A 26410-nucleotide genomic window follows, 5' to 3' on the forward strand; every position below is an offset into this window, starting at 1 on the left:
GAACTAAAATAAAAAAACTTAGATGGCACTTGCAGCCCAGATAAGCACCTGAAAGTGTAATTTCTTAGAGTTTCGGACTTGAAAAGCTGAATAGCTTGTAATGTTTTGAAAATTTATTACAAATACATTGGCGACAATAAGAGAATGTAATAAAATACTCTCTTACTTGTACATGTAACCTTCTACTATATTGCAAACAAGTCCAAAGATGTTCTTTCCCCTTCCCCACCTTCTATCTGTTCATTTTCCATCCTATTTTTTTCCTCTTTGTTACAAGACTTTACTAGCAATGCTATAAAGCACTAAGAAGCTGGACTGACAACCAAGCCCTCATTACAAGATATTCATTTTAGTTACTTATAATTTTTAAAATATTTTTTTCAGGTAAACCTTATGTGCTGGCCATCCTTGAATGAGACTAAAAGAGAATATATGGCTTTGACTTTTCCTTGGAAATTTTCAAACATCCTTGTGCTGTGTGTCAGTGACTTCAGATTTGATATCAAGTTGCCTGCAGCTTAAGAATTTGACTTTAGGACTCCTCATAAAATTGCACTCATAATTTGGCTAAAATACTAAGCTTGTAGAATAGCCAATTCTGTGCACCCATTAAAGGATTCTTACAGTTAAACTGTTAAAGATGCAGACCTCTGTGAGCCTATCTTGAACATCTCAGAGCTCAGATTTAACTGCTGATCAGCCTGTCTCACAGAGAATGCTCCAGCCCAGGATACAACAACTTTGCTAAACTACTCTTTTGGATATTTCTCAAAACTGATCTTAAAGATATTACCAGGTACACACACTGAAAACCTCTCTCTTGTGTTTTCAAGGACCCTCTTGTTAGCACCTCCTAATACATTAAAAAAAGTTCCTGTTCCTGGATGCAAAGGATACAAACAATACAAGAAGAAGAAGGAAATCATACATAAAAAATCTTTGAAAATATCAAAACTGCAAAACGGAGAACTCATAAACTAGGGAATCTCAGTGCCAGGACTGGTCCCCTTTTGTACACAGGTTTTGTAGCACAGTCCTTTCTAAAACTGCCTCCAACATGTGGTCTCTGGCCTTACTAATTTTATGTACTTTGAGACTTTTCTTGCAGTTTCCACATGTAGACTGTACAGATGTTTTAATAACACCAACCAGCTGAGCATTCCAAATGGCTTAATACAGTACTAGAACATAAAAAAATCCATCCAACCAACCAACCAACCAACCAACCAACCAACCAACCAAAAAAACCCCACATAAATTAAAAAAAATAAACCAGAAAGATTTCTCTCTCAGAATCAGGATGCTGACTCAAAGAGACTGAGAAAAACAAAATCTCCCTGGACCTGCCAGGAGGCCATTTGGGATGTCTGGTGTTACACAAAACTTCATAAATCCAAGGACAACTGGTGCCTTCAACTGCTGCTCTGAGAGCTCAGGAAATTCGGGTTTCAGGCAGGGTGTCCAGAAAATGAAGAAGATATGGTTGTGACAAACTATAAAAGCTTGAGATGTGCCTTACTCAGTACCACATCGTGAACAAATATGAATGCCCTGCCTTTTCCTTTGGTGGCCCCTGCCACCAGCCCCTCAACGATCCATGTTTGATCCCTCTGGCTTGGCACCATCCCTAGTGTCTCCCTCACTGTGCTCCATGTTCCAGTTCTGCCAAGCAAAAAACGAAATGCAGCTCTGGGCAGATGCAGAATTAGGCCCATCTACACTGAGACTCCCAGAAGGAATAAATCTACCACACACAGCCAAAGCTGAGCCAGCAGTCCTCCACAGAGGAGCTTCATTTCATTCCTCCTTGAAAGAGGCAGGAACCCCATGTACAAATCACTGTACTTCTGTGTAATGCAGATTGCTTGTGTGAAAAAGCTAAATTAGGATTATACAGGTCAATTCATATGTATTATACGGGTCAATTTTTAAATCCGTGGCTTTGTGGCCCTAATAACATCCTTTTGATTTAACTCCTGTGTCTAAATGAAATTATTTCAAGAACAATGCAATTCTGCAACACGAGAAAAGTCTGGGCACAATATCTGTTTATAAAAAAAATCCTTGCTTATACCCAGTACCTAAATATTTTAATTAAAATATATTACAAACATATAGAGCAAAAGAAGAAGCAATAATTCTGTAGAAAGGTAAAATACAGAATGGAAGACATGTAAGCTGCTTAACAAATTGAACAACATGTGAAGGAGAGAAAATAAAGAGATGACTCAGAGAGACAGCCCTGGCTGTAACCTAATCATGAACTGGAAGAGAGGAAAAATCATCTGAACACTGTGTATAAAAGTAAGGAGGGAGAAAATGACAGTTGCAGACTAGAGAGAGGCAAAGGCATGGAGGAAAGCCAAGTATTTAACATTTCAGGATAGAAAAGATTACTGTGGCAACAAATTACTTGAATTCCCCTAAAGGGAGTCATGTTCACTTTTAAAGGAAACATGCATAATAAAGCAATAGTCATTTACAACTACACTTTAAAGAGAAAAATGAGCATTAAAAAAGAGCACATGGTTTCACTAAATTTATTGGTGAAATTCTGAAACCTGAAATTCTAGCCATACATGAAGCAGTCAAAGCAGATTTTTATCTAAATTATTAAAGCTTTGCATTAAACACCTTGTCTTATGAATGCTTTGGAAAGCTCTGTGCAAATCTATGTATGTGATTGATAATAAAAATAACAAGTAAAATAATCTTGAAACATAAACAGTATTTTGCTTTTCCAATGTCTCTACTTTGTTCACTAGAGGATACTTCTCCCCTCTTTTTCTTTTTTGGTCTAATACTTGGAGGGGGTGTTAATCCTTTTTTCTTCTTTTTCCTTTTTTTTTTTTTTTGACAACTTAGCAATCTATTATGTTATTGCAGCATCTGTCATTTGCCAAAAGCCTTTGAAATAGTCAGGTTTTTTAAGAATGCATTGTCCTATTAGCTAAATCAATTCCTTCTGATACTGTTTGTCTCCATTTGTGGGTATGGCTCCAGCAAGGTCAGTAATTAGCTCCCAGGATAATGCTCCAGGGCCCTGCCATGGGAATTTTACTCAGGAGGATGTCAGATTGCTGACCACAGCCTCACACAACCCCTCTACCCCAAGAGTTTCCTTCAGATAAATATTATTAATGATTCAGTGCTGCATATGGAGATAGACTTGACCAGTGACAACATTTTGGTATCTCTTCTGTTTTCATTACTCTGAATGAAGAATATGTTCAGATGAAAGAATTTCAAACTATTCACTCATAAAGTATTCTTAATTTTATTTCTTTTATTAAAATAAACATCAAAGACCTTCCTTGGTTTTAACCTAAAAATGACTGATCCTACAAATCATTAAGAAAGTCTCTTACTCAGGATATTATCTTTACTGTATTAAAAAGGGGGAGTTGAGAGGAGTCTTTGCTACAAACCCACCTGCTGCTGCTGAAGAGGGCACTCTTGGCTTTCTTTTACAATTCCCCTAATTATTTTCCTCAGTCTTACCCTCTGCCTGGCCCCACTGCAAAGCATTAGCAGGCCCATTTGTAAAGTAGTAGTAACACAAAGTGAAACAATGCCATAACTGTCATCCAAATTGTTCTGTACAGGGTAGTGGAAGTGTTCAGTAATAAATGATATAAAAAGGTCTTTTATTGACAAGCTGCCATGTGCTGTTTGCATTAGAGAATATGAGAAGATGATGGCTGCTGCCCCTAGGTCCCAGTGGCATTCAACTCAGTGAGATAGCAGAAAATGCTTCAGTTTGCTTAAAGCATTGATAACACCTCTAAATAATTAACTGAGGACTTCCTGTCTTCAATTACTTAATGCTTTTTTTAACATCTTGAGAGGATTATAAGCAATTTATGGATTTCACATGATGAGCACATTCACCGCTATTCCCACAAAGCATTTGTGGGATCATGTTTCCAAAGCTTTGATGTAATTAAAAATAAGCAGCAAGACAATGGTGCAGTGGCAAGGTGCTAGCCTTCTCGTCTGCTATTTGCGAGACCCTAGATTCAAAGTCTCGAGAAATACTAATGCTACAGCTTCATTAATGTTCTACTGTTGCTCAGGGAAAAGCAAACAGTTTTGGAAGGAAAAAAAAAAAAAGAAAGAAAAAGAAAGGAAGATGGGAAAATCGAAACATACATCCACAGGGAATACGACAAACAGTTCAAACATTTGAGATTATGTATGAAGTAAATTTGATTCTTTTATTGTATTCTTTTAATTTAGAAAGCAATAACTATCCACACTGCTAAATCACTGTCATGAATTCCACATTATTACCCAAGGAAGTTCCTGCAGAAAAAAGCAAAAGATTTGATTATGACTGTCAGGAGGAATGATCACTTATTTCACTCCTGGCTTACCATGGCAGCATTGGACAATCGCTTAACAGAACAGGCACACATAAGGAAAAAAGATCCTTGTTTCTCAGGAATAAATTTCATTTCCTCTCACTTCCAAATGGTAAGGAAACCAGTATTGTTTGCATTAAAATGAAGGTACAACTGCCTTGTGGAAGCACAAGAAGTATTTTTCAAAGGGTTCGATAAATCATTCCTTGTTGGTAGGTGTTCTTCAGACTTTAAACTCACAACAGCAATCCTAAAACATCTACCACCGACTGGCATACTCCAGCTAATATCTCATGTTCAGAAGCACTGAATATGGGGATAGGAGTAATACACTGTTGATGAATTCCACACTTGAGCATGACATTGTCAAAGAGGAACAGCAATCTTACTCTTCTGTGAGTGACTATAGCAGAGACAAACTCTTTTAAAGCACCAAGGGATCCACTCTGACTCAGGACTCATGCTTTGAGGGGTGGTTGGGAATGCCAAATATGCTCTAGAGGATTTATGTACCCTAAGTCAACTTCTATTCTTTGGTTGGCTGTCATATGGCATGTATAACACATGAATCTTGAAATTTCCCATTAGCATGGGGAAAAAAAAAAAAAAAAAGGAAAAAATAATGCATTTGTGAGATACAAAAATTTGATGAGCAACCTGAGGTCAAAGAGGGGAAAAAAGATATCTCATAATGCTTATGTTTATAGCCTATGTCCAACAGAAATATTTCTAAGAATAATTTTGCTTCAGTTTAGCATTCAAAAATAACTTAAAATTGAATATGTGAAAATAATACATTTGAGGTCTGAGACAACCTCCCCCCAAAATCCCTTAACTAAAGCTTCCTTCACCAAGTATTTAGAAAATGGCTATAAGCAATATATAAGATTATAAATAGAAATCAGGATCTTTCCTGTTCTGTCTTCCTTTCCTTTCTATTATCTCAGGCATAAAATACTGGATCCTTCTCACTCCTACACTGCATTACTGCACATCAGTGATGTTAAAAGCGAGAGTTTAACCTGTATGAAGGGTTGGCAACCCTACATAGAATATCTGAGTCCTTGAGCATGCTATAAGGATTGCATCTTCAATCGAGCTGGATAGATTTATTTTAAAATTTTGAAATTAAATCTATTAATATTTTAATAAACAGGAGTTAGAAATGAAAGAGATTGAAAAAAAAAATAAATTTAAGATATGTAAAGTCATGATAAAGCATTCCAAACTGTGCACAGTACTGGGGGATTTAAAAGTTACTGACAAGTGGCATTTTTAATATATTAATACTGTCTTATATCTTAAGGACAGGACATTAGCCTGTCAAAGAGCTCTGCCTCCTTACCTGATATTGTGTGCTGCATTCTGCCTGCAGCATCAGTGTATATAAGTCCTTTCCCTACTTGACTGATCTGGTACTCTCTGATGATACCATTTGGTTTCTTGGGTGCAGTCCAGCTTAAATGTAATGCTGTTGAGTTCAGAGCACTGACGTCTGGTGGCTGAACACTCTCTGGGACTCCTTGGACAGTGACTGCAACTACCTGAAGACATATGAATTAAACAGCAATTTAATGTAATAGTACACTAGATACCATGATCAATGAGAATGTCACTTTTGTTTTAAAATGTTGTTTGGGCTGGCATATCATTACCAAGGGTCTGGAGAACTAGTTACTTTTTTCCTCCTTTTTCACAATGAAATCTGACCTTGAATACATTACATAAGTCTGTGCCTACAATTTATCACAACAGGTTCACCACGTTTTAGCTGCAGTGTATGGCACAGGGTGAAACAACAAAAACTGTATTGCTTGAAAACTCTTGATAACTCTCCTCCATATGGTTTGTCAGTGTCTCTGCATTTTAACTGCCTGATTTCATATGTTTTAAGCACCAGTAAACATGGGGCTAAGCCTCCATATATCCCATGCAATCTGAACTCTATTGTAGTTATTTGCAACTCCATGCTTTTTTAAGGAAGCTAAAGATTTTGAAAGATAGAATAACTTTGCACTTGTTAAGCTCTTTCTATATATAAAAAAGGAAAAAGCTATTTTTCTATTGACACATCTCCACCATCACCTACAGAAGAGGCATTTCCAAATTACACTGGTTTAATAAGTGAGTCAGACCATTTTCAGATTGAGAATCACTTTTCTTTTTCTGTTATTACCACTATAAAGTATTTATATTATGCTGTAAATATAAAATGTGCCCTCTATAATATATTGTCTTAGTGCATTTGGTGGAATCAGTCCCTACTTGCAGACTTCAGTGTTTGCAACAGTAAACTCCTTAATTATAAGCTAGTGAAATAAGCAGAATTTATTATCCTGGGTCGATGGTTGCAGTATCTGTGCCTACATAGCTTCCAAACCACAGCTTTGGGTGCAGGCACAGGACTATGCACCTATCTCCATCTGTCTACATTAGTGTCTCTTAATTTATACTTCTGAGATTTTCATGAATTTGAAAAACTTTTAAACACCTGCAAAAATTGAACTTTTAAATCTCACATATATTATAATTACAAAGTAGAGTCATTATTCTCCACCTCTGCCCCACAGATCTTACACTTGTAGTCCTAGAAATTCATTTTCGTAGAGACAAGGATAATACTGTGGAAAACAGGTCACTTAAGAATTAATTTTTGCAAATGATGAATAAAGCAACTACTTGCTGGAGCTGGTTAAATAGCAATGTTGGTAAAAGGTATCCATGACTCAAAGTGATACAAAAGGAAATGAAGCAGTGACAAAGGGAGGTAAGAGATTCTGTTTGCTTAAAACTGAAGCCGAGGCAGGTTGTACACAAAGGGACAGCAAAGCCTAAAGCAGGAGCAGACATGGAAAGGCAGCAAAGGGTAATATAGAGAAAGGAGGCTCTTCTACTAGAGTGGAAGAGTAAGAAGATTGTTGAACAAGTTGATATGCTTTAACTAAAGCAGACAAACTAAGAAATACGAACGAAGAAGAGGCTATAGACCTCCTAGTGAGAAGAAAACAATTAACTTCCAGGCTTAGAGAAAGTACATTTAAATATTCCTTACTATATTCTGTCATGTACAGGTTTCTCTTTAACAAACATCAGTTCCTACAGTGCAATTTCAGCTTTGCCAAGACTGAGATACTGCTTTCTTCCTCCGTTTGCTTGTATCAACCTTGGGTTCCAAATAATCATCTGTCAGTAGTTGAATCCAAATAAGATTATTGATGCTTTTCACTTACTCAATAATCAGCGTGTCTTCAAATTACACCTTTCCAAAAGCATTTTTATGTTACCACACTGGCTGATGAAATTCTGGCACCAGCTCCATAAAGACCAATTCACTAACCTTGCTGCTGTCTGTGCAACCAGCAACAGTGCAGGCTCGCAGCTGGTAGGAATATTCTTGGTATGGCTGGATACCACTTGTGTCTGTGAAGCTCATTTCTGTTCCTCTGAAATACTCAACTCCATTTCGGAGAATGATATAGTGAATAATGAGACCTATTGCAGAAAGAAAGTTTCCCCTTTTGTTAGCTGGGTAATCCTGTGCGGTGGTAAAATAACCTGCTCTGCATACAGAAAACATTAGGTGAAATAACTGACCACAGTAACAGACAATCATTCTGCCTAAACCCCCCATGGCAATTACCAGATACTTTCCTCAGTATCTGCATCAGCACCTCAGTAGATCTTCATTTTTATTAAGAGAGCTCTTCCAAGTTTCCTCACTGTTTGAAAATAATAAGCAAGATTTCCTGAAAGAAACACGAGTATCACCACCCTATCCCTGAATCCCCACATACTTTTGGAGATGATTGCCATTTCCTGATCATATTTGCACACTTATTATTACAAATGCTCTCAAAAGAGGACACCTGGCACTTCATAGAGACATAACTGAATTGTCTTCTGCGAAGTTAGACTCTACTCTTATTTGCAGTGAAAATGGTATCAACCTAGAGTAAAATCTTGCAGAGTTTGGGAATATGTGTATTTCAGAGACAGACTTTAATATGTTTTGTGATTTTGGAATACTGTCAGTGGAGTGATAGAACATATACTTTTATAAAAAGTACCATTTGGTTGAAGTGGTTCCTCCCAGTTTAGAAGAATCATGTCTTCCCGATTTTCTGCTTTGGCCCATTTTGGTGGACTTACACCCTGTGGCACATCTTGTTTAGTGACAGCTCTGCTAATTTCACTGACACCTCTTCCATAGCTATTCCAAGCAGCCACTCTGTACTCGTATGTGACAAAAGGTTCGAGGTTCACATCTAGAAAAAGCAAGTTACATATGGATAAACTCAGTCTTATCAACATACAAAATGAGCTTTTTTTTTTTTTTTTTTCCTCTCTGTTTAAGGACAGATAGAAAAGAAGTTGTTCCTCTAGACAGGGCCATTTTCAGATATAGCAGTACTTCTATCAATTTTTTTGAAAGCATGTTTAGACATTATGTGCTCCCTAAATTTTGCTACTCATTTCATTTCCCTAAAGGTTCTGACAAGATTCACAGATTACTTCTTAAAAGAATTCCACTTTACTACAGTTCATAGAATCATAGAACTGTGTAGGTTGGAAGAGACTTTAAACACCTTCTAATTCCACTCCCTCTACCATGGGCAGGTAGACCTTCCACCAGACCAAGCTGCTCCAAATCCCATCCGACCTGGCCTTGAACACTTCCAGGGATGGGGAATCTACAACTTCTCTGGACAACCTTTTCCAGTGCCTCACCACCCCCACGGTAAAGAATTTCTTCCTAACATCTCATCTAAACCTACTGTCTTTCAGTTTAAAGTCATTCACCCTTGTCCCATCACTATCTGCCCTTGCAAAAAGCCTCTCACCAGAGCTCTTGTCAGCCCTCTTTAGATACTGAAAGGTGCTATAAGGTCCCCCTGGGGGTTTCTCTTCTCCAGGATGAACCACCCCAGCTGTCAGCCTGTCTTCACAGGAGAGGTGCTCCAGACCTCTGACAATCTCTGTGGCTGTCCTCTGGTCTCACTCTGTAAGATCCATGTCCTTCTCCACACTGCTTCAGATTTGATTAGAATACCTGCTAGCACTCAGAACATCTTTTTCTCCAGAGCAAATTAAATATACCAGTAAATCACCAATCTGGTATGCCTTACCTGTAAATGAATACTGTGTTGGACTTCCTGTGTAGACAGTCTCCTCTTCAGCTGGACACACACCTTCTTCTACCTCTGTGTCTGTAGCACTCTGAGAACCTTTTATCCATGCACAGATATTCTCCCTAGGATTAAAGTCACACTTCCCACAATGTGCTGTTGCCTCCATAGATAAAGGGCAAAGGATATTAGCCTTGCATTCTTCTTTTACCTAAGGAATACACATGGAAATATATTTCCCACACCTTCCTTTCTTTACAAATGCTTCCATTAGTATTTCCCTGTCTTTATAAAACAAAAAATTAGGCCACCACCTGGAGTATGCTGATATTTCTAGCATATAGGAGACTCTTTCAGCCTTTGGCCTGTCTACTGTCTTTGATCATTAATGCTTTTATAATCCTTTCTAAAAGAAACAGTTTTGGTTTGGTTTTTTTGTAGGATCCTTAGATGAAAGCATCACAAATTTTAACTACTGGAAGCCCAAATGGCTACATTTGTTGAAGACAGAAGAGACTAGAATATATGAGAAGAGGATTTTATCCAAGAATCTGAACTTTCTGTTCCTGCAAAGGCCAATATCCTGTGGCAAGTCAGTAGCAAATCCCCAGCTCCTCACGCAGCTTGCCAAGTACACAAGAGGGCTCTGTGCAAGTCCTTGGCAGCTTTCAAAGCTGAGAACTCTATCCATGGGCTCTATAAATCATGTCCTCCACCACATCATCTCCTCCACTAAACAGAAGTTTTGCTGCAATAAGAGGACCTCTGCAAACACTGATGTAGATATAAGATTTAAACCATAAAGAACAATTCACAGAAACAGAAATCTATATTGAACATCCAAGACTTTCCATTAAAATTCATGAAATGGCATTTTTGCCAAACCTTATGCTAGAGAGAAATAATTCTCATAAAATATAGGTTGTTGCAGAAAGAAATGTACTGCCATATTTGCAAAAAATATTTCTGCCCTTTAGGCTATAAACTTCAGAAGGAAAACCAAACAAATTATATCTAATGCTTCCTTAATTCACCTACTGAAATTAGCTTCTTAGCTGATTATGAACTTCAGCTAACTTAATTTCCCAACATTGGCACTTTCACAAAAATTATATTGTGATAGATATCAATATAGGATGTAGGATATAGATGGATTGAATTCCCATATAAAGTATCTCCAGAATGTCTCAGACTATCAGTCCTTTTAATGTTAGTAAATCTATACATATCAGAGACCCAGCACTATCTCTTTTCTACTGTGGGTAAGTGAAATACAAAGCACTTCCTTTGTTTATACATTATACCTAAGGCAGGGATCTAGTGTGTTATCTACCAGAATTCATTAACCTATTCTCAGCCATTTTTTCCCTTGCATGAAGTACTAATACAATGCATTGAGGAACTGTAGCTGACTCATCACAAGGCTTGGATTTTCTCTAGGAGAAAATTATTCAGTCTGAAAATGAAATGACATGAAAACCTTGACATGAAAAGGAGAAGATGTGAGAAATATTTCTGTATTAACTTAGCAGATGAACAAAAAGGAAATAGGAACACCTGCATATGGTGGGATGGGGTCTATTTCACTTTACTGGTAAATTCTGCAATATGTTTGTGATCTCCATATTGCAGAATTCACAATATCCAACCCTCTTTTTTTCTCTCTCACCCACTTTCTCTCTCTCCTACTATAAATATAAATACAATTTTATAAAAAGAATATACATATATATCCAAACAAGGTTTCTATCCTCTGAAATGTTCATTTTCTTAAATGAAAATTGTAATAACAGTTGACAAAATTTTTACAGTTTATGCATAACACCAAGTTGCTAACTCTTGAAGATTTCTGCAGTTGCAAGACTTTGCAGCTTTGAAGTTTTGGCAAAATTCTCTCATGCTGATGCCTATAGTCACTGGGTGCTCTTGGAAAAGATCTAATTAGCCTTTAAAATTTTTAGTTTACTCTTGACATTAAAACAGAATGAGAGCAAACAATATAATTCGTTAGGCGTGAAAGGACCTATACTAGTACTTATATCAAATAGTAGTTATGTCAAAATTGCCATTGGCTTTCTGTAGGATCCAGATTAAGTTCATCAAGAAAATGTCAATTGCTTTATTTTTATTTATTTTTTTTAGGGGGGTTGGGAGTCCTGTCCTACTGCCTGCCCAAATGGAAATGTTATACCATTTTTATACTTCAGAATTGGACAGTTCAATTTTTATTTCCACTTAAGGAACATCATCAGAAACAGTGGTCACAGAATAGAAACTGGCTATGCATGTCAGTCTTGTTAGTATGCCAGCTTTTAGCCACTGTACTAATCTGAAGTGCTGGGCAACACTTCACAGAGGCAGCTAATCATTATTAATTCCTTTAGAATTCATTGCAATAACATCAATCATGGTGAACTCATTCGGTATTAATATGGATGTAATGTGAAAATGAATAATGCACACAAGAGTTTTTTATATTCCTATTTTAGAAAAATAGTTATGAACAGTGTATTTCTCTTTCCATCATCAAATCAGAGCTACCGAGAGATTTTCTATCAATTACCTTCATCATCATTCCAGCTGAAATCTTGTCAGAGCAAACATATTTCAAAGGATTATATCCAACTCCATTACAGCATTCTTCGCTCTTTGGAATAAGTTCAGTCTCACAGCATTTTACTGGCACTTGGTCATTCTTTCTAACATGTGCTAGGGACTCACCACTGGAACCTGAGCAGCATATGGTATCTGACTTATTCACGTATTCCTGCCCACAACAGAACATCCCTGAAATGAACAAACAAAAAAATATATCTGAATACTGAAGGTAAGTAAATAAATGGATAGATAGATAAGAAAGGAGAGAGCTCAGAATGCAATAGATCTTGGCATAAAACCACCAGCAGCTGGAATTATGCAGATTTAGCTAAAGTGAGATTAAATTCAAACGTGAGGTGACTGAAGTAAGCATCCTGACTTCCAGACCTACTGAAAACAATCAAGAATTAGAGGAATAAACAGGGTCCCCTACAATCAACATTCACCACTGCTGCTTTATTAAGAACTTTGCTATGAAATATCATACCAAGGTACTACGCACAGCAGGTTGGAGACAGACTGTTGATGAAAATTTCCTGTACAATGTAAAAACTGAGAAAGCTTCTACCCAGGTCTCGTTCATCTCCCCCTCACACAGGCAGTCTTCCAATAGTGCATCTTAGCATTCCAGAATTTATCATACATTTTATGTTTTAAATTCGGGGTTCATATTAGATACATTGAACTGAATGGGTCACTTGCCAAATACCACAGTGAAGCTTCAGTAATCAAATACAGAGAATGACTTTTTAAGAACTTAATATCTAAATATAATTTGCATTTCTAGAGTGGAATTGATAAGATGACAAAATTAATTCTGTCGTTTTTCTTCTGGTTTTAATAATTTTATTTTTAAATTAAAAGCTCGTCATAACCGGTGTAATTTTCCATATCTTCACATGAATTATTCTGCAGCTGTGAAACACCAGTGTTGAACCTCTTACCATCAAAAGAGAGGGGTAAATTTTGACTATGAACCAAATGCTACAAACTCCTATATAATTGGCAATGAACTAAATATTACTACTAATTGAACTAGAAAGCTACCACACAAAAACAGGGCTGTGATATACTCTTATATCTACAAAGTATTTTGCGTCTGTCATATGGAGGCATTTAAAACGTGCAAAAGTGGCCACTTTTTTCACTGCCATTTATTGCAGCAAATCTATCTTACAAAGTCATACTAATGAAAATTAATCTTTAAAGGTATGATCCTGCTAAAGCATTCAGAGCATTTAATTCCAATCACTGGAATAACTGAAAATGGTGACATTACTTGCATACTTTACCTTTTTTCAGGGCTGGTTCTATTCACAGCAATCAAACTGTGATCACCAGCTCTCTAAGAGGTAAATATTTCCTCTTGTTCACACCCTTTTTTCAAATTGTCCTAGGATTCTACTGATTTTAAGCAGAGAATTAATGCAGAAAATGACTCAGTTCAATACTAATAAGCAACTCAGACAGCCCCAAGAGACTTTTCACAGGCAAACTAAAATTTTGATAATGAACTGTTTTTCTATTGAAACAAACACGGCTGTATTCTTTCACTGTGAACCTCATCTTTGTTTAACTGAATTAAATTTTTCAGCCAAGATTTCACTCACATAACAAGAAGTGACTCCCTTTCTAGTTTCTTTGGTAAACCATTACTTCTTTAATTATTATCAACCTTGTTCCAGTGTGATAAATTGCTAATTACTTAATACCCTAATCAGCGTTCATTCTTTGCACAGATAAACTGTGACAGCGCCATTAATTTAAATAGTAATTTCACTTAATGGCCAGAACGGCACACCAGATTTTTATGCAGCATTTTCTGAAGACTGCATCCATCACTGCAATATTCTGACATAAAGATGTCTGACGTGCACTAACTCACTTAGGGAGAGCAGATGTTGCAGAGCAGAGTTTGGTAGTAATTCCCAGAGTGCATCACTTCAGCATGAATGAGCTGCAAAGGCAGAGGTAGACAATCTTCTGAAACTGCATTGCATAGCCTCTGACCTTTCCTTAATTTATCACATGTAGCACTTGACTCCTGAACCTTGACACCTCAAATGTACAATTTTAAATATGCTCCAAGAAAAACAAAATAGAACCATGTAATATTGATGGATTGATTTGCCTTCTAAAAATCGCTTTATTCAATTGCTTAAGGATCCAGAAATTCCTATAAACCCTTGCTGAATTCAGCAAAATACCAAAACGCAAACTATTTGTTTGTAAATCAATTGGGATGTGTGTGTCATATTTTATATATTTATGTTTCATAGGCACGTAGTGCGTTACAGCAAAAAGAAAATCCATGGGATGGAAAAGACACTTCCTGCTAACAGTGATTTCTGTCAACAATTATTTCATGATCATCCCCAGCAACTGAAAAAATTATAAACATAGCTGAGTGATGAATTACTAATTTAGTAAATCTGCAAAACCAATGCTTTCAAAAGGGAAAAATGAGTATTAAAAGGCTTAGCCTTTGGAGCCAGAATAGAGGATCAACAAAATACAGAGCCAGTGTACATTGCAAACTACTCCAAAAATGCTTGGCTTACATGTGGGTATTGCAACTATTACAGACCAGGAACCACAACGGCACAAAGCATCATCTTCCATGAGTCTGGGATGTGAGTACAGTGGCAATTAAAAAAAAAATATATAAAAAAAAGAAAAAGAGAAAATCCAGGAGTGGTTTTAGCTGACATTATCCCTTATAGCCAGAACTTGGGATAATCACACTGCAGCAGTGGGGCTCAGGATGTGCATGTACAATGGCACCACTGCCAGCCTTTGCCAGTAGATGTCTCTATGGTCACCCCCACTAAATAAGGCCAACAAGGGGTGAAAAACAAAACCTGAGAAAACAGAAATTAATAAATAAAGAAAAAAAGAAAAAAAGTAATGTGAGATGGACAAAACATACAAAACATCTCTTTTTTCAGGACAAACTCTCTGAAAAAGGTGTACAATAGTAAATGAAAAAGTTCTATGATTCGGGCCCTTAAACCAACATTCAGTGCAAACTTGGGTTTAGATTCAGCAGAAACACACTGATTTTGAGCTGGTCATGCAACAAAATAAGGCTGTGCACAAGGTTTGCAGTTTTAGTGATCATGCTTTTCCATTATTTTTTTTCAAGGACCTAAAGCTCCCAAGCAAAAGCTTTTAATTGTCATTATCTTTTTAGCCATGGCATACATTTCCAACTAAAAACCAGAGCTTTAGAAGCAATTCAGCTTTTGCATAAAGCCACTCCTGTTACCATTTCCCTTTATAGACAATGAGCTCAGCTTTCCAATTACCATATTCTTGCAAATTCAACTTATCCATTTGCCAATGATAAGTAAATTATGGTTTTATGTAAGAGTATTTTTTCCATTAGAATCATTATAATAATTGGGATAGGGAACAGGTAGATTTTTGTGCCTGGCTTATGCATTTTCGTGATGTATTTAGCAAGGCTGAATTACTCCAAGAAATTAGGAAAAAATGTATTGAGCATGATGCATATGATATGATAAGGAACCACAATCTACTCTATGCTTAATGCAAAAGAATAAGATCTCTTTTCAACTGTGGCACTAATTCATCTTTCAAACCTGTATGTGTTCAGCTTCTGGCTTACAGAATAAAGTCCTCACAGAAAACCTGTGAGCAGCGAAAAAAGCCACTGTTTTCTTTTTTAATAGCCAAAAATATGTCCTACCGACCCATTCTTGAGAAAAATATTGTAAATGATTGAGCACTATAGGCTACACACATTTTAAAAAGAGGGATATAAAGGTTTTTTTAAATATATATATTTAAGGAAAAAAAACCTGTTAAGGATACATATATAATGAAATGAAGAACATAACTTTCATCCCAAGATACCTGTATTACACTCCTACACAACTCATCTGCCCAGAGAGAGCAGTAAAAACATAAACGCTACCCCAGCAGTTCTGTTCCAACAGCATCTGTTAATTCACTCCATTTATAAAATACATATTGACAAAGACAACTGAACTGGGACCGGGGAGATTTGATTTGGTGTGAGAAAGTCAATTCAATGTGATTTTGTTAAAGGGCTCCTGCAGGCAAATAAAAGAGTTTAAGTAATAAAGTACATAAAGACATGTTTTATGAGCCAGTCCCGTCTTGTGGCAGCCACACAATGCGCGGCTACGCAAGAGGGCCTTGCTCAGAGCTGGTACTGTGAGCTCAGTGTAGATGATGTAGATCAAGCACAATTAAGAATCACACTGAAAAGGAGCTAAAATCATGCAAGCAAGCACTGCTCACAGCATACGCTCCATGAGTCACCACTGGAAGGGAAGAATAGTATGGAAACCGCAAAAAGCGTTGCAATGTTCTGATTAACCTGTCATGACAGTCAGCACTGAACTAGGCTGCTTCTAATACCACAGAAACTGAAGGATCCTGTAAATACAATAAATAAGATGAAGACAGAGTTGATGCTTTGGGAAAGGAGGAGTTCATCCTTCAGATCTGGATTCCTAGTTACGTATTAAGATCCCTAGTTGTACAACTAGAGGTTCAAACTGGCATGCACCATCACTCCTCTTTGTACACCAAGCAGAAGTGGGTACTAAACCTTCATTATTTCTGTTTTGAAATCAGTCTCCCCTTTGAGACTGCAGCAGCTTCTGCGGTCTTTTTGTCAGGCTGAAAAAACTGATGGTACATAATTCGTCTAATAATTGTGGAAAGAAAAGACACATGAAACTGTCTGAATAGGTTTTGCAATAATACCTCCAATCTCTGTCATCAGTTAGTCACAGAGTGTTTTATGAGGAAGTAGGGTTCAGATTGTACCTCTTGAGTGGTGGAGTAATTTCCTACAGTATGCAAGAGAGTAATGGGATACACCAGATGAGTCAGCAAGTAGTGCTAGGGATTAATTTTTTCCAATTTTAGATACAAGTGGGGGACATAGACCACCAAACAGAGAGCATGGCAATCTTCAATTTCCAGGTGACTAATCCCACATTTCCAGAGCAAATGGAAAATCCGTGTACTGGGATGTATGGTGGCACAAGGTGGCCAATCTAGCCTCTGCTCTACTCATAAGAGGAGACTGGTCCTATTTCCTCACTTGCATGAGGAAAGATCATACTCTCCTTTTGAATTTTCTGGTTTCTCCAGCCTCCGCTGCCAAGAAGGTTACTGAAAGCTCACCATTTTGCACTATAGCAGAATAGGTGACTAAAGCACAACAACATTTCAATAAATTGGCATACACACTTGAAATCTGAGTGTGTCACTTCTGCATGGTTAGTGTTACAAGAGATTTAGAAAGATGAAGACCTTTTTTTCTTGAAGACTTATTACTTACCTGTGAGAGGTCTGTACGCAGTCCCCTCTTTTTCATCACCACAACAGACTGAGTCCATGCTTATGACTCTTCCACCACAGCACTGCTGATTGAAACTGTCGTGGAGGGATCCACCACAGCAGATTTGATTGCCTGATGTGGAGTAAGGCATTCCCTGGCAGCAAGAGTCACCAATTCCAACTGAAACTCTGTTTTCCTCTTTGTTAGGGCAGCATACTTCTCCTGTCAATTTAAGAATACAATTAAAGATTTTATCCATTTATAGCGCATGAAATTCCTGAGAGGCTTTCATCAGATAGCAATAAGTCTAGATTCACATAGCTTCATGTACAAAACATTCCATGTGAGAGCATGGAATCACTGGGTACTTTAGAATACTATAAAAGTATTATATTCATATGTAATAATGATTAAAGAAACATGCATTCATTAATTCAGGCCCAAGACTCTGTCAGAGATCAATATTCAAGTATGGCAGAGACAAACTGAGAAGAGCAAAGAAAATAATATCTGTACGTAAGATAATTATACAGCTGAAAACCTTTTGCAGTTGCAGCTACATAGTAAAGAGAGTTCAGTCTTGCTATGTTGAATAGAATCATCAGCCTACTTATTCTCAGCAAAAAATTTCCTTGTCTCCTTCAAAATCATTCCAAACTTGTTTTAATGGACTAATTCACAATGCTTTAAAGAGTTTTTCAGTGTCACTCAGGACTTTATCTCACAAAGAATTTAAGGAATAAAGTCACTTTAAAAATTAAATACCACTATCACAATTGGTGGCCTTGGCTGCTACTGCATCAGAAGCATGAGCTTTTGCAGGAAAAGACCTTAGGATAAGACTTCCAATGAGACTGACACTATAATGGTGGGGTGGGCTGGGCTGGTATAAACTGTGTGCTATGAACAGAATAGATATTGCTATCAACAATACAAAAATTATGATAAATGGCAATAATTTTCATTCACTAGTGTCTGCACTTGATCTAATCCAGTGTTCTAAAAGTCACAATTTTACATTATCTTTCTGTGTTGCAATGTTTTCTGTGGCTCAAATGTCTTTTGGAAGGAGTAGTGATTTTGTTTCGCTATTGAAGATGGGTTAGTAGAGTTGATTCAAGTATTTTGATTCCTGACTGTTAATCTAGAAAATGTGTTTTGATTTTTAAAACTCAGCTTTCTCACTTAAAGCAATATCTCAAGTCCATTTCTTCTAAAAGGTTGGGAAGACAGAGAGCTTTAAACCCAGTGTAGCTTTGGTCAGAAATAAACATATGATGAGATTGTAACTGATGACAGAGAACAGTGTTTTCCTTTCGCCCCACATCCCTTGTGCCTGCATGGTATTAGCATTATTTATTCTGCCTCCCATCTTAGCTATGGGATGGATGTTTGCACTTCTTTGTGCACTACTGTTTCAGAAACTGAGATTCTGCTTTCCTAATTTGTAATCTTCATGCCTTCAGCACATCACGAGCTATCAAGTTGGCCAAACAACATCTGGGAAATACATATTCTTAGAGAGTTTCCTGTAAAAATAATTCTATCAAATAAAGTCAATAATAAAAAAAAAACAACAGATGAGAACAAATTTTTAGAGTATAATAGATATAATCTGTCTAGATACTTCATATTTTCCTGCATTCCTCAGAATCTAATTTAGTTGCTACATAGAGAAAGTATTAAAACACAGAATGTATCTTACATCTATTGGAAATAAAACTATTTTTTTAAAGAACTATTAGACATAAGACACAAAGGATCAGTAATCTTCTCATTAACCTCTCAAAATGGGATCTATTCCAAGCTAGGCTTGAAAATGTTCTCTCTTTGAAAACTACTATGCAGTCTTACCAGTTAATTGTTATCCTTATCAAAGAATGACCCACATTAACATTTAGCTTGAGGATATTAGCATATTTATAAAAATAAAAAAGAAAAAAGTGACCAACAGTGTTCATGTTGCTGCCCTTTAGAGTATAGAAAAATAACGCAGCAAGTATACTTAGGAAAAAAATTGTTTAAAATCATGTTCAAACATTCTCTGTTTCATGCTTGTGGACTGCTGACTGAACAAGAACTAATTTCAGACATAAGACATGTTCTTTCACTGTGCTTTTCTTTCTTGATGTAAACAACATTAAGCTAGTTAACACAGACCACTGGATGGGGACAGAGGTCACAGTAAAATCTCTCCATTTCAGTACATTGAGATTAATGAGGTCAGCAAAATACTCTTCTCTGGTTCTTCCATGTGACAGCATTTTTCTGATGACATCATGGAAGGCATTCTAATATTGTGATATATGAATTACTTTTCAAAAGATCACAAATTGGGATGTGCTGAATGTGTTGGCAAAATTTCAAGTGTTTCTGAGCCTAGGGAATGTGCGCCAGCTCATGAGTAATGGAAGCATTTTAGCTCCTGACCTGACAATTGCCTACAAAGAGATATATGCTCTGAACACTGCCCCCATGAAAGGGATCTCTCCTCCTCCTTTACCTCCCCTCTCCCTGTCAACAACAACCCACTGACAAACTGGGAAACCAAAGTCTGGACAATAACACAGAAACACTGTTTTGGCAAACTTCCCAAGCAGCTCTGAGAATAAGAAAAGCATAAATTTCCATCAAAGTTAAAACATGTGGGATGTTCTCTTTGATCTGTAACATTAGTGCAGAGTAGACAATGTCGAAACAAGCAGAAGTGATGTAAACCATAATATCAACACCAAATACTAACAATTGTCCCACAAAAGAACTGGCTATGGAAAATCATGTGGGGTCAAGTCAAGCAGAGAACTAAACTGCACCACTAAATTGCCTGATGGTGTTCCTATTAAGCAGAACTGCCCTCTCCATTATGCAGCACTTACTGCAATTAAGTATAGTTTGGCATAAATTAGTTCTCTGGGAAATGACCCAATCATCAGGTTTCATCAATTAAGCTTTTCTTGTATAAACAGAGTGTACTCTGTTTAGAAGACGAAGGGAGTGGAATTTTCTTTGCTTATCCCACTGAACTCAAGTCTCAAAAACATCTAGAAATCTTGATAAATCCCATGTTTATTTCTATGTTTTTATTCTCCTTGGTTTAACAACTATATCAGCTTTGATGTTTTGTTTCATTCAAGCACTGGAAAGGAGTTGTTTCTTACCTACTAAAACTCTAGTGTAATAACCACCACAGCACTGATGTTTTGGTTGCATGGCATGTATCTGACCACCACAGCAAACCCCTGGTGAATTAGGAATAAATGGAATGTACTTGTCCTCGCAGCATTGGAAGCCAGGTTTATTGTCATGCAGAATCCCATTACAGCATACCTAGAAATAGTTTAAAAAAAACACAGATCAGTAAGGCAATATCTGTTAAACAGAATATAATATGTTGTCTGGCAAAACAACGTATATGAAAACATGTGCAACACTTCCTAGTATGGAAACTAATATAACTGCAGTGAAATAAAATGTAACTTGGCTAAAATTCTGTGCCCTCCAGCATTATCAGACTTCAATAAACTACTGTGCATCTGACAGAATGCTGCTATTCTGTAGCCTTCAACCATACTGCACCTTAATAAAATAGTCGATATATATGAATCATCTTCATATGCCTTGCAGGCTGTTTGAGTCTCTCAATGTGGAGTAGATTGCAACATGTGGAGACAATCTACCATCACCTTATCCTTTTCTTTTCTTCCCAATTCTTGCTTATTTATTTATTTATTTATGTATTCATTTATGCTGAAACATGTCATCTGAAACCCTTACAACTAAATACAGTATTTCCCAGTATAAGCTCTTGGGTTTTCTTTCACATAAAATAAGTGGAATTTTCTTCTTATACCATATGATCACTTATTTATGAACATAGTTCTTCAGACAATGTGATCTCAAGAGAATGTATTTATATAAGGATCTTTTTTTTTCAAAATAAAATTTATATGGAAATGAATTTTGAAAAGACCTTTTAAGTGTGGACTTCGTTTTAGGTGCTGTCGAGAAAATTATACACTTCAACAATCAAATAATTATTTGCACACTTATTCCTGGGTTGATGGAGTGGCACACTGTATATACAGCAAATCACATAGCACAGTCAGTAGAATGACTGTAAAAATGATAATCTTGGAACCTACAGTCAGTGCAACTTATATTAGCCTCTTGCAGCTAGACATGAAATGGAGTTGGCAGTAAAGCACAGATGTTAGAGCAGAGTTGTTCTTTTGTTTTCTTTTGACATGGAACACTTAGACCACTGACTTCAACCATGTTCTAAATCAGGTTATCCTAGCAGCAAAGAAAGAAAGAAAGTGTTCCTCTGAACTGTATGAATCCACCTTTCATTTACCTAGGTACTGTAACTATTAGCTGACAAAAAAACTTTTAAAACTGTGTATTACTAGGCTCAGGACATCTGCTTTGTATTACAATTACCATGTTAACAAAAATACATACATACAAAAAATATTTTCCTTATGTCTTAAAAAAAAAAGTCCCTTTAACTTCAGAAAGATGATGCTTTGGTTTTTTTTTTGAATGGTCTTTACTCAATCACCCTTGGGAGTGTTAGGTTAGGTTCTGAAAACAATATGTAAGCAATATGTAACACAAAATTAACATGAGGTAGGGCAGAAGGGGTTCCTGTTACCTCATTATATTTTTAGATTTTATAACATTGCATATTTTGAACTGCAACACTGTTTTCTGCTTTTCCAGCATACTTCCCCATTCAGCATCTCTTTTAGACTACCAATGTAGCTGAATTTTGTCAATTTCTGTTGAGGAATTTTGAGTTTCTGTAGGTCTATTATATTATTTTGCTGTCCACTTTTTCACTGGTAATATAATCCAATCTATGAATTTAATTAACCTACTGTTCTTTCTTCCAGATCATTAGTTAAGATGTCAAATAAAACTCTACTTCACACCTCTTCTCTGCTTCCTGGCTCTTGGATATTTTTAAATGACTGGCATGCACTCCTGGCCGAGTTTGTCTTCATTTACAATTGGCTGCAAAGAAATCTGTGACTTTACTTGGTCTCTCTGCATTTCCAAGTCATAAAAGCATTATTAAAAACATGAAATCAAGTACTATTGTGCCCCTTTCCTCAGAATATATCGTATTTAGCAAAAAGTCTTGATACTTGTAAAAAATTCCCGTCTTGTCCTTTTTACTGTAACCTGAGCTTGAGACACCAGTCAGTAAATTCTGTACCTGTCTACATGAAAGGTGGCCAAATACATGTTCCTCACGCATTCTTGGCCCCAACTTGTGTTCCCCCTGGGATTGCGTCTCTTTCTGTCATCTGCCCAGTATCTCCTCTTGTTTTCATGGATTTCATTTGTCACCCCTGTACTGTTACATTCTTTTCAGTTATGCATACCACTTAAATTTAACCTGAACATAGTCTTTCAGGTAAAGAAGGCTACTCATCTTTGGCATCATCTGGGCTCCAATGCTTAAGCAGCCATTTTACTTTCCATGTGTTGCTTCAAGAAATGCCCCCCTCTCCTGTGAACCCTCAGTAGAAATAACTGCTCTGCATATTTCACACCATCACTGGGAGGGCCATTTTAGTACTAACTCTACAGCATTCAGTTTGGAATATTATTTATATGATTGCATTATTACTGGTGTCTCTCCTTTTCCTCCTCAGTTCCCTCAAAAAACCTCCAGCTGAACATTCAGGTGTTTTACAGTAGTTTCAGCAGCTACTTTTCCTTGTTAAAAATTATTTAGGATCCTCGGTATTTCTCAATAACCTAGAGACAGTTTACAAAGAGGTGCCTAGTCCTAAAACACACTCACACTCTCAGCTGGCATTACTGGTTGATATAGTTGGTGCTATTATTATGTTGTTCCATAAAATCCTCTGTAGTCAGCTGTAAATTGTTAAATAACACTTTTTTGGCAGTCCTCTAGAGAGAGTTTTTATTTGCATTGATATTCAGCCCAAGGATTCTGCATTATCAAACCATAAAATAAAATGCATTCAAGTAATGCTAAAATTCTGTCATAGAGAAAGAAGAAAAGCAGATGGATTGAAAGTTATAGTGGCTAAAGGTTATTATTATCTCATCCTCTTAGATCTAAAGGTGACCGTCCCAACTGGATGGTGCTATTACGTACATGAAAGTGAAAGCCTTGTAGGGAACATACAGTGCCACCAATATTTCAGGCAGGTCAGAGATTTCACCCTTGTACAGAAGGCTGTAAGTTCAACATATGCTTGGTTATCAAAAGGTTTTTACTGTCTACAGAGATGAGACAAGATGTTCATCCTTAGATGTCATGGGAAAAATATCAGTAGACCAAATTCCTCTCCCGTCAGTCCTGTAGTTATCATCCCACCTAAACCCACAGAAGGTCTGTAATCCTGGAGCACAGGGACTGGAAAGGGTTGAGCACAAGCAAAGGCTTATTGAGCACAAGCAAGGCCCAGTCAGCCATGACACTGAGACAGAGTAACTAGATATCAAATCCGGCAGGCAGGATTACACAATACTTCAACGATTTTTAAAAAGAACTCCGAACTTATCTATGCAACTCTCTTTTAATTACAAATGTGTCATCCCTGATCCCTCTGCTTGCTGAAGACTTTGCTGAAGGATATTAGCTGGCCTTATGGACATATGCCAGTTGAGCTAAGACTGATTTACTCAAATAAACAGATGTGCTGGGCAGCCATGTTTATCCTTCTTGTCAAACACTTGCTGCCAGAGCCACTTTGTGAAATAGCAATTCACAAAACACTCTCAGGAATTCCTATTAGCTACAGGAGTTCATTAAAAATTTCTGCCTGTGGAGCAAACACCACAGTAATGATTGACCCATCATGTTCTCATGTGAGAGGGAATATTTTAAATTACCAAGGCTCATTCTTTTTTACTTAAATTATCTCTGAATCTATATAGACACCCTTTTTAGCTAAGTATACTTACTCGCCCATTTCTTTTCTCGACCTATTTTTCTCTTTCAGTAATTGATGCAGCCTTAGATCTAAAAGCCATGAGCAGAAATTATTGTTATTCTGTTACAAATCACTATGTATTATATTCCTAAAATGAGTTTCATTTCATGTCTTTCAGGTGTGTTACAACAAGAAGCGTAAACTTTTTAAAGGTTCTCTAAGCCTGAAAGAACTTGAAAAGAATGTAACGATATTGCTAACATTAATAGTAAATTTTACATAAATATTGATGGAATACCCTTCACCACTGCCAAGATGTGTTACTTTTCACTTCTGAAAATCGTGCTTTTGAAGCTAGCTATCATGCCACTGTTTTGCTCCTCCTGCCCTGAAAAAGAAGAGTCCTACTGGTGTTTTTAACAAATGGCAAGTTAATTACAATGAGTACAAGGGTAAGCCTTTACTTCCCAGTAACGTCAGTTATATTTGATTAACTCATTAACTGCAGATTTATACAGCTTGTTGCAACTGAAAATAAAAGTGCTGAAGCTGTATTAACACCTTCAGTCAGAACCCTTTTAACCCTTGATGTTCATCCTCATGTTGCAAAGTGTACAAAAATTGTTAGCCTTTATGTCACTATTTTAATTACATATTTACTGTACCTGTCTCATTATTTTCAGAGTTCACCTCAGGATGCCAGTCAAAACAGAAGAACAGTTTGGTAGCTACATGGATAATACAGAAATGCCTTCCCCACTGATATTGAGATTATGTTCCCTGATGGGTGAAGCTCAGGTACACTCTCTTGTTAATTGAAGTACCTCTGAAGATCTCACGGTATGTGCTTTGTAAGCTGATGTCTCTTTTGATACTTCAAATACAGGTAGAGTTATGGATCACATTTTACTGAAAACAGTTAGAAAAAGACTGACAATTTTGGGAATTTTGGGAATACCCAAGCAGCACAGGTTTGTTCCTGTAAAAGGTACACAGGACATTGGAACCCTCCTGGCAGCTGACAAAATTCAGCTTCAGTGTATATTCTCAGCTTTTCTGCACACAAAGATCTTTCTAAGTTCTTTCCATGCTTAAGAAATAAATGCATCCAAGTCTGACTAAACATGAGGGTAAGGATACCAGGCACTGAAATGTGTGAGCTTTAGTTAAAATAACAATGGTTCCTAACAATGAAGCAGAAAACAGGGTAACAACTAGAAAGAAGAAGTAAGGATCTGATGCAAAAATTACTTAGGATGGCAGGAATGTTTGGTCTTCATTGGGCTTAATATCAGGCCTGCATGAGACCATGTATGTACACGTGTCCCTTGTAGCGAAAAGGTCATTTGCTCTTTTAGAGATTCCCAAGACAGCTCTGAGCAAGTTGGTTTATTTGCACGGCACAGTGCTAAGCAGAGATACTAACCTGGATCCCAAACGCAGCACACACACACCAGAGCAGCCTTGCACCTGGGCTGTTTCACACTGCCTGTCTGATGCAGCTGCGTTACTCAGCTGGACCCAACTCAGTGTCAGCTGCAGAGTCTCTGCATCCCACTGCTGCACACTGAAAATACACCCTTCTATTTCTTTTACTGAAACACTTTGGTTTCTATAGTTGGAGTGGATTACATTTTGGCAATTTCTTATGTAGCGGAATTATAACTAATCCCTCTTTTTCTGCAGTGCCTTACAATAGCAAGCTGATGATGCCAAATGTAATCCATAAATCCATAAGGAAAGATTAATACATAACCAAAGACATACCTCCAAACAATTTTTGTACAAAAGGCCTAGTTTTCCTCTCACTTTATACTCATGAACTCAAGAAAATTGTAAGAGGGAAATTAGATGCATTTTGTGTCTTGTATACAAGGTGCAATAGTTGACCTGAGCAAAGGGGAGAACTCCACAACCCGTTCGTCTATTGGAACTATACGTACACAACTGCTAGCTTTTGCTGACCATTCCATCATCAAATGAACAATAACTCATTATTCAGGATCTGAGCATTACTTTAGCTGCCCAGCATTTAATTCTCAGTGGCATCTCTTTGCATTT

The 26410-nt window shown here is 37.0% G+C and overlaps 1 protein-coding gene across 1 annotated transcript in view; it reads right to left on the minus strand.

The window, feature by feature from the left end:
• LOC114060902 (usherin-like) overlaps positions 1–26410 on the minus strand; it is a 316442-nt gene that overhangs the window by 70436 nt on the left and 219596 nt on the right. Inside the window, exons 37-43 of the mRNA XM_027890772.1 lie at positions 20591–20759; positions 17433–17654; positions 12054–12277; positions 9491–9701; positions 8432–8629; positions 7702–7856; positions 5710–5908 (exon numbers count right to left, since the gene is read on the minus strand). Coding sequence (XP_027746573.1) covers positions 5710–5908; positions 7702–7856; positions 8432–8629; positions 9491–9701; positions 12054–12277; positions 17433–17654; positions 20591–20759 — 1378 coding nt within the window. The remainder of the gene's footprint in view (positions 1–5709; positions 5909–7701; positions 7857–8431; positions 8630–9490; positions 9702–12053; positions 12278–17432; positions 17655–20590; positions 20760–26410) is intronic.

The sequence above is a fragment of the Empidonax traillii genome, unplaced genomic scaffold, assembly GCF_003031625.1.
Source record: "Empidonax traillii isolate 1590-97213 ecotype Southwest subspecies unplaced genomic scaffold, ASM303162v1 scaffold296:size1881848, whole genome shotgun sequence".
Lineage (NCBI taxonomy): Eukaryota > Metazoa > Chordata > Aves > Passeriformes > Tyrannidae > Empidonax > Empidonax traillii.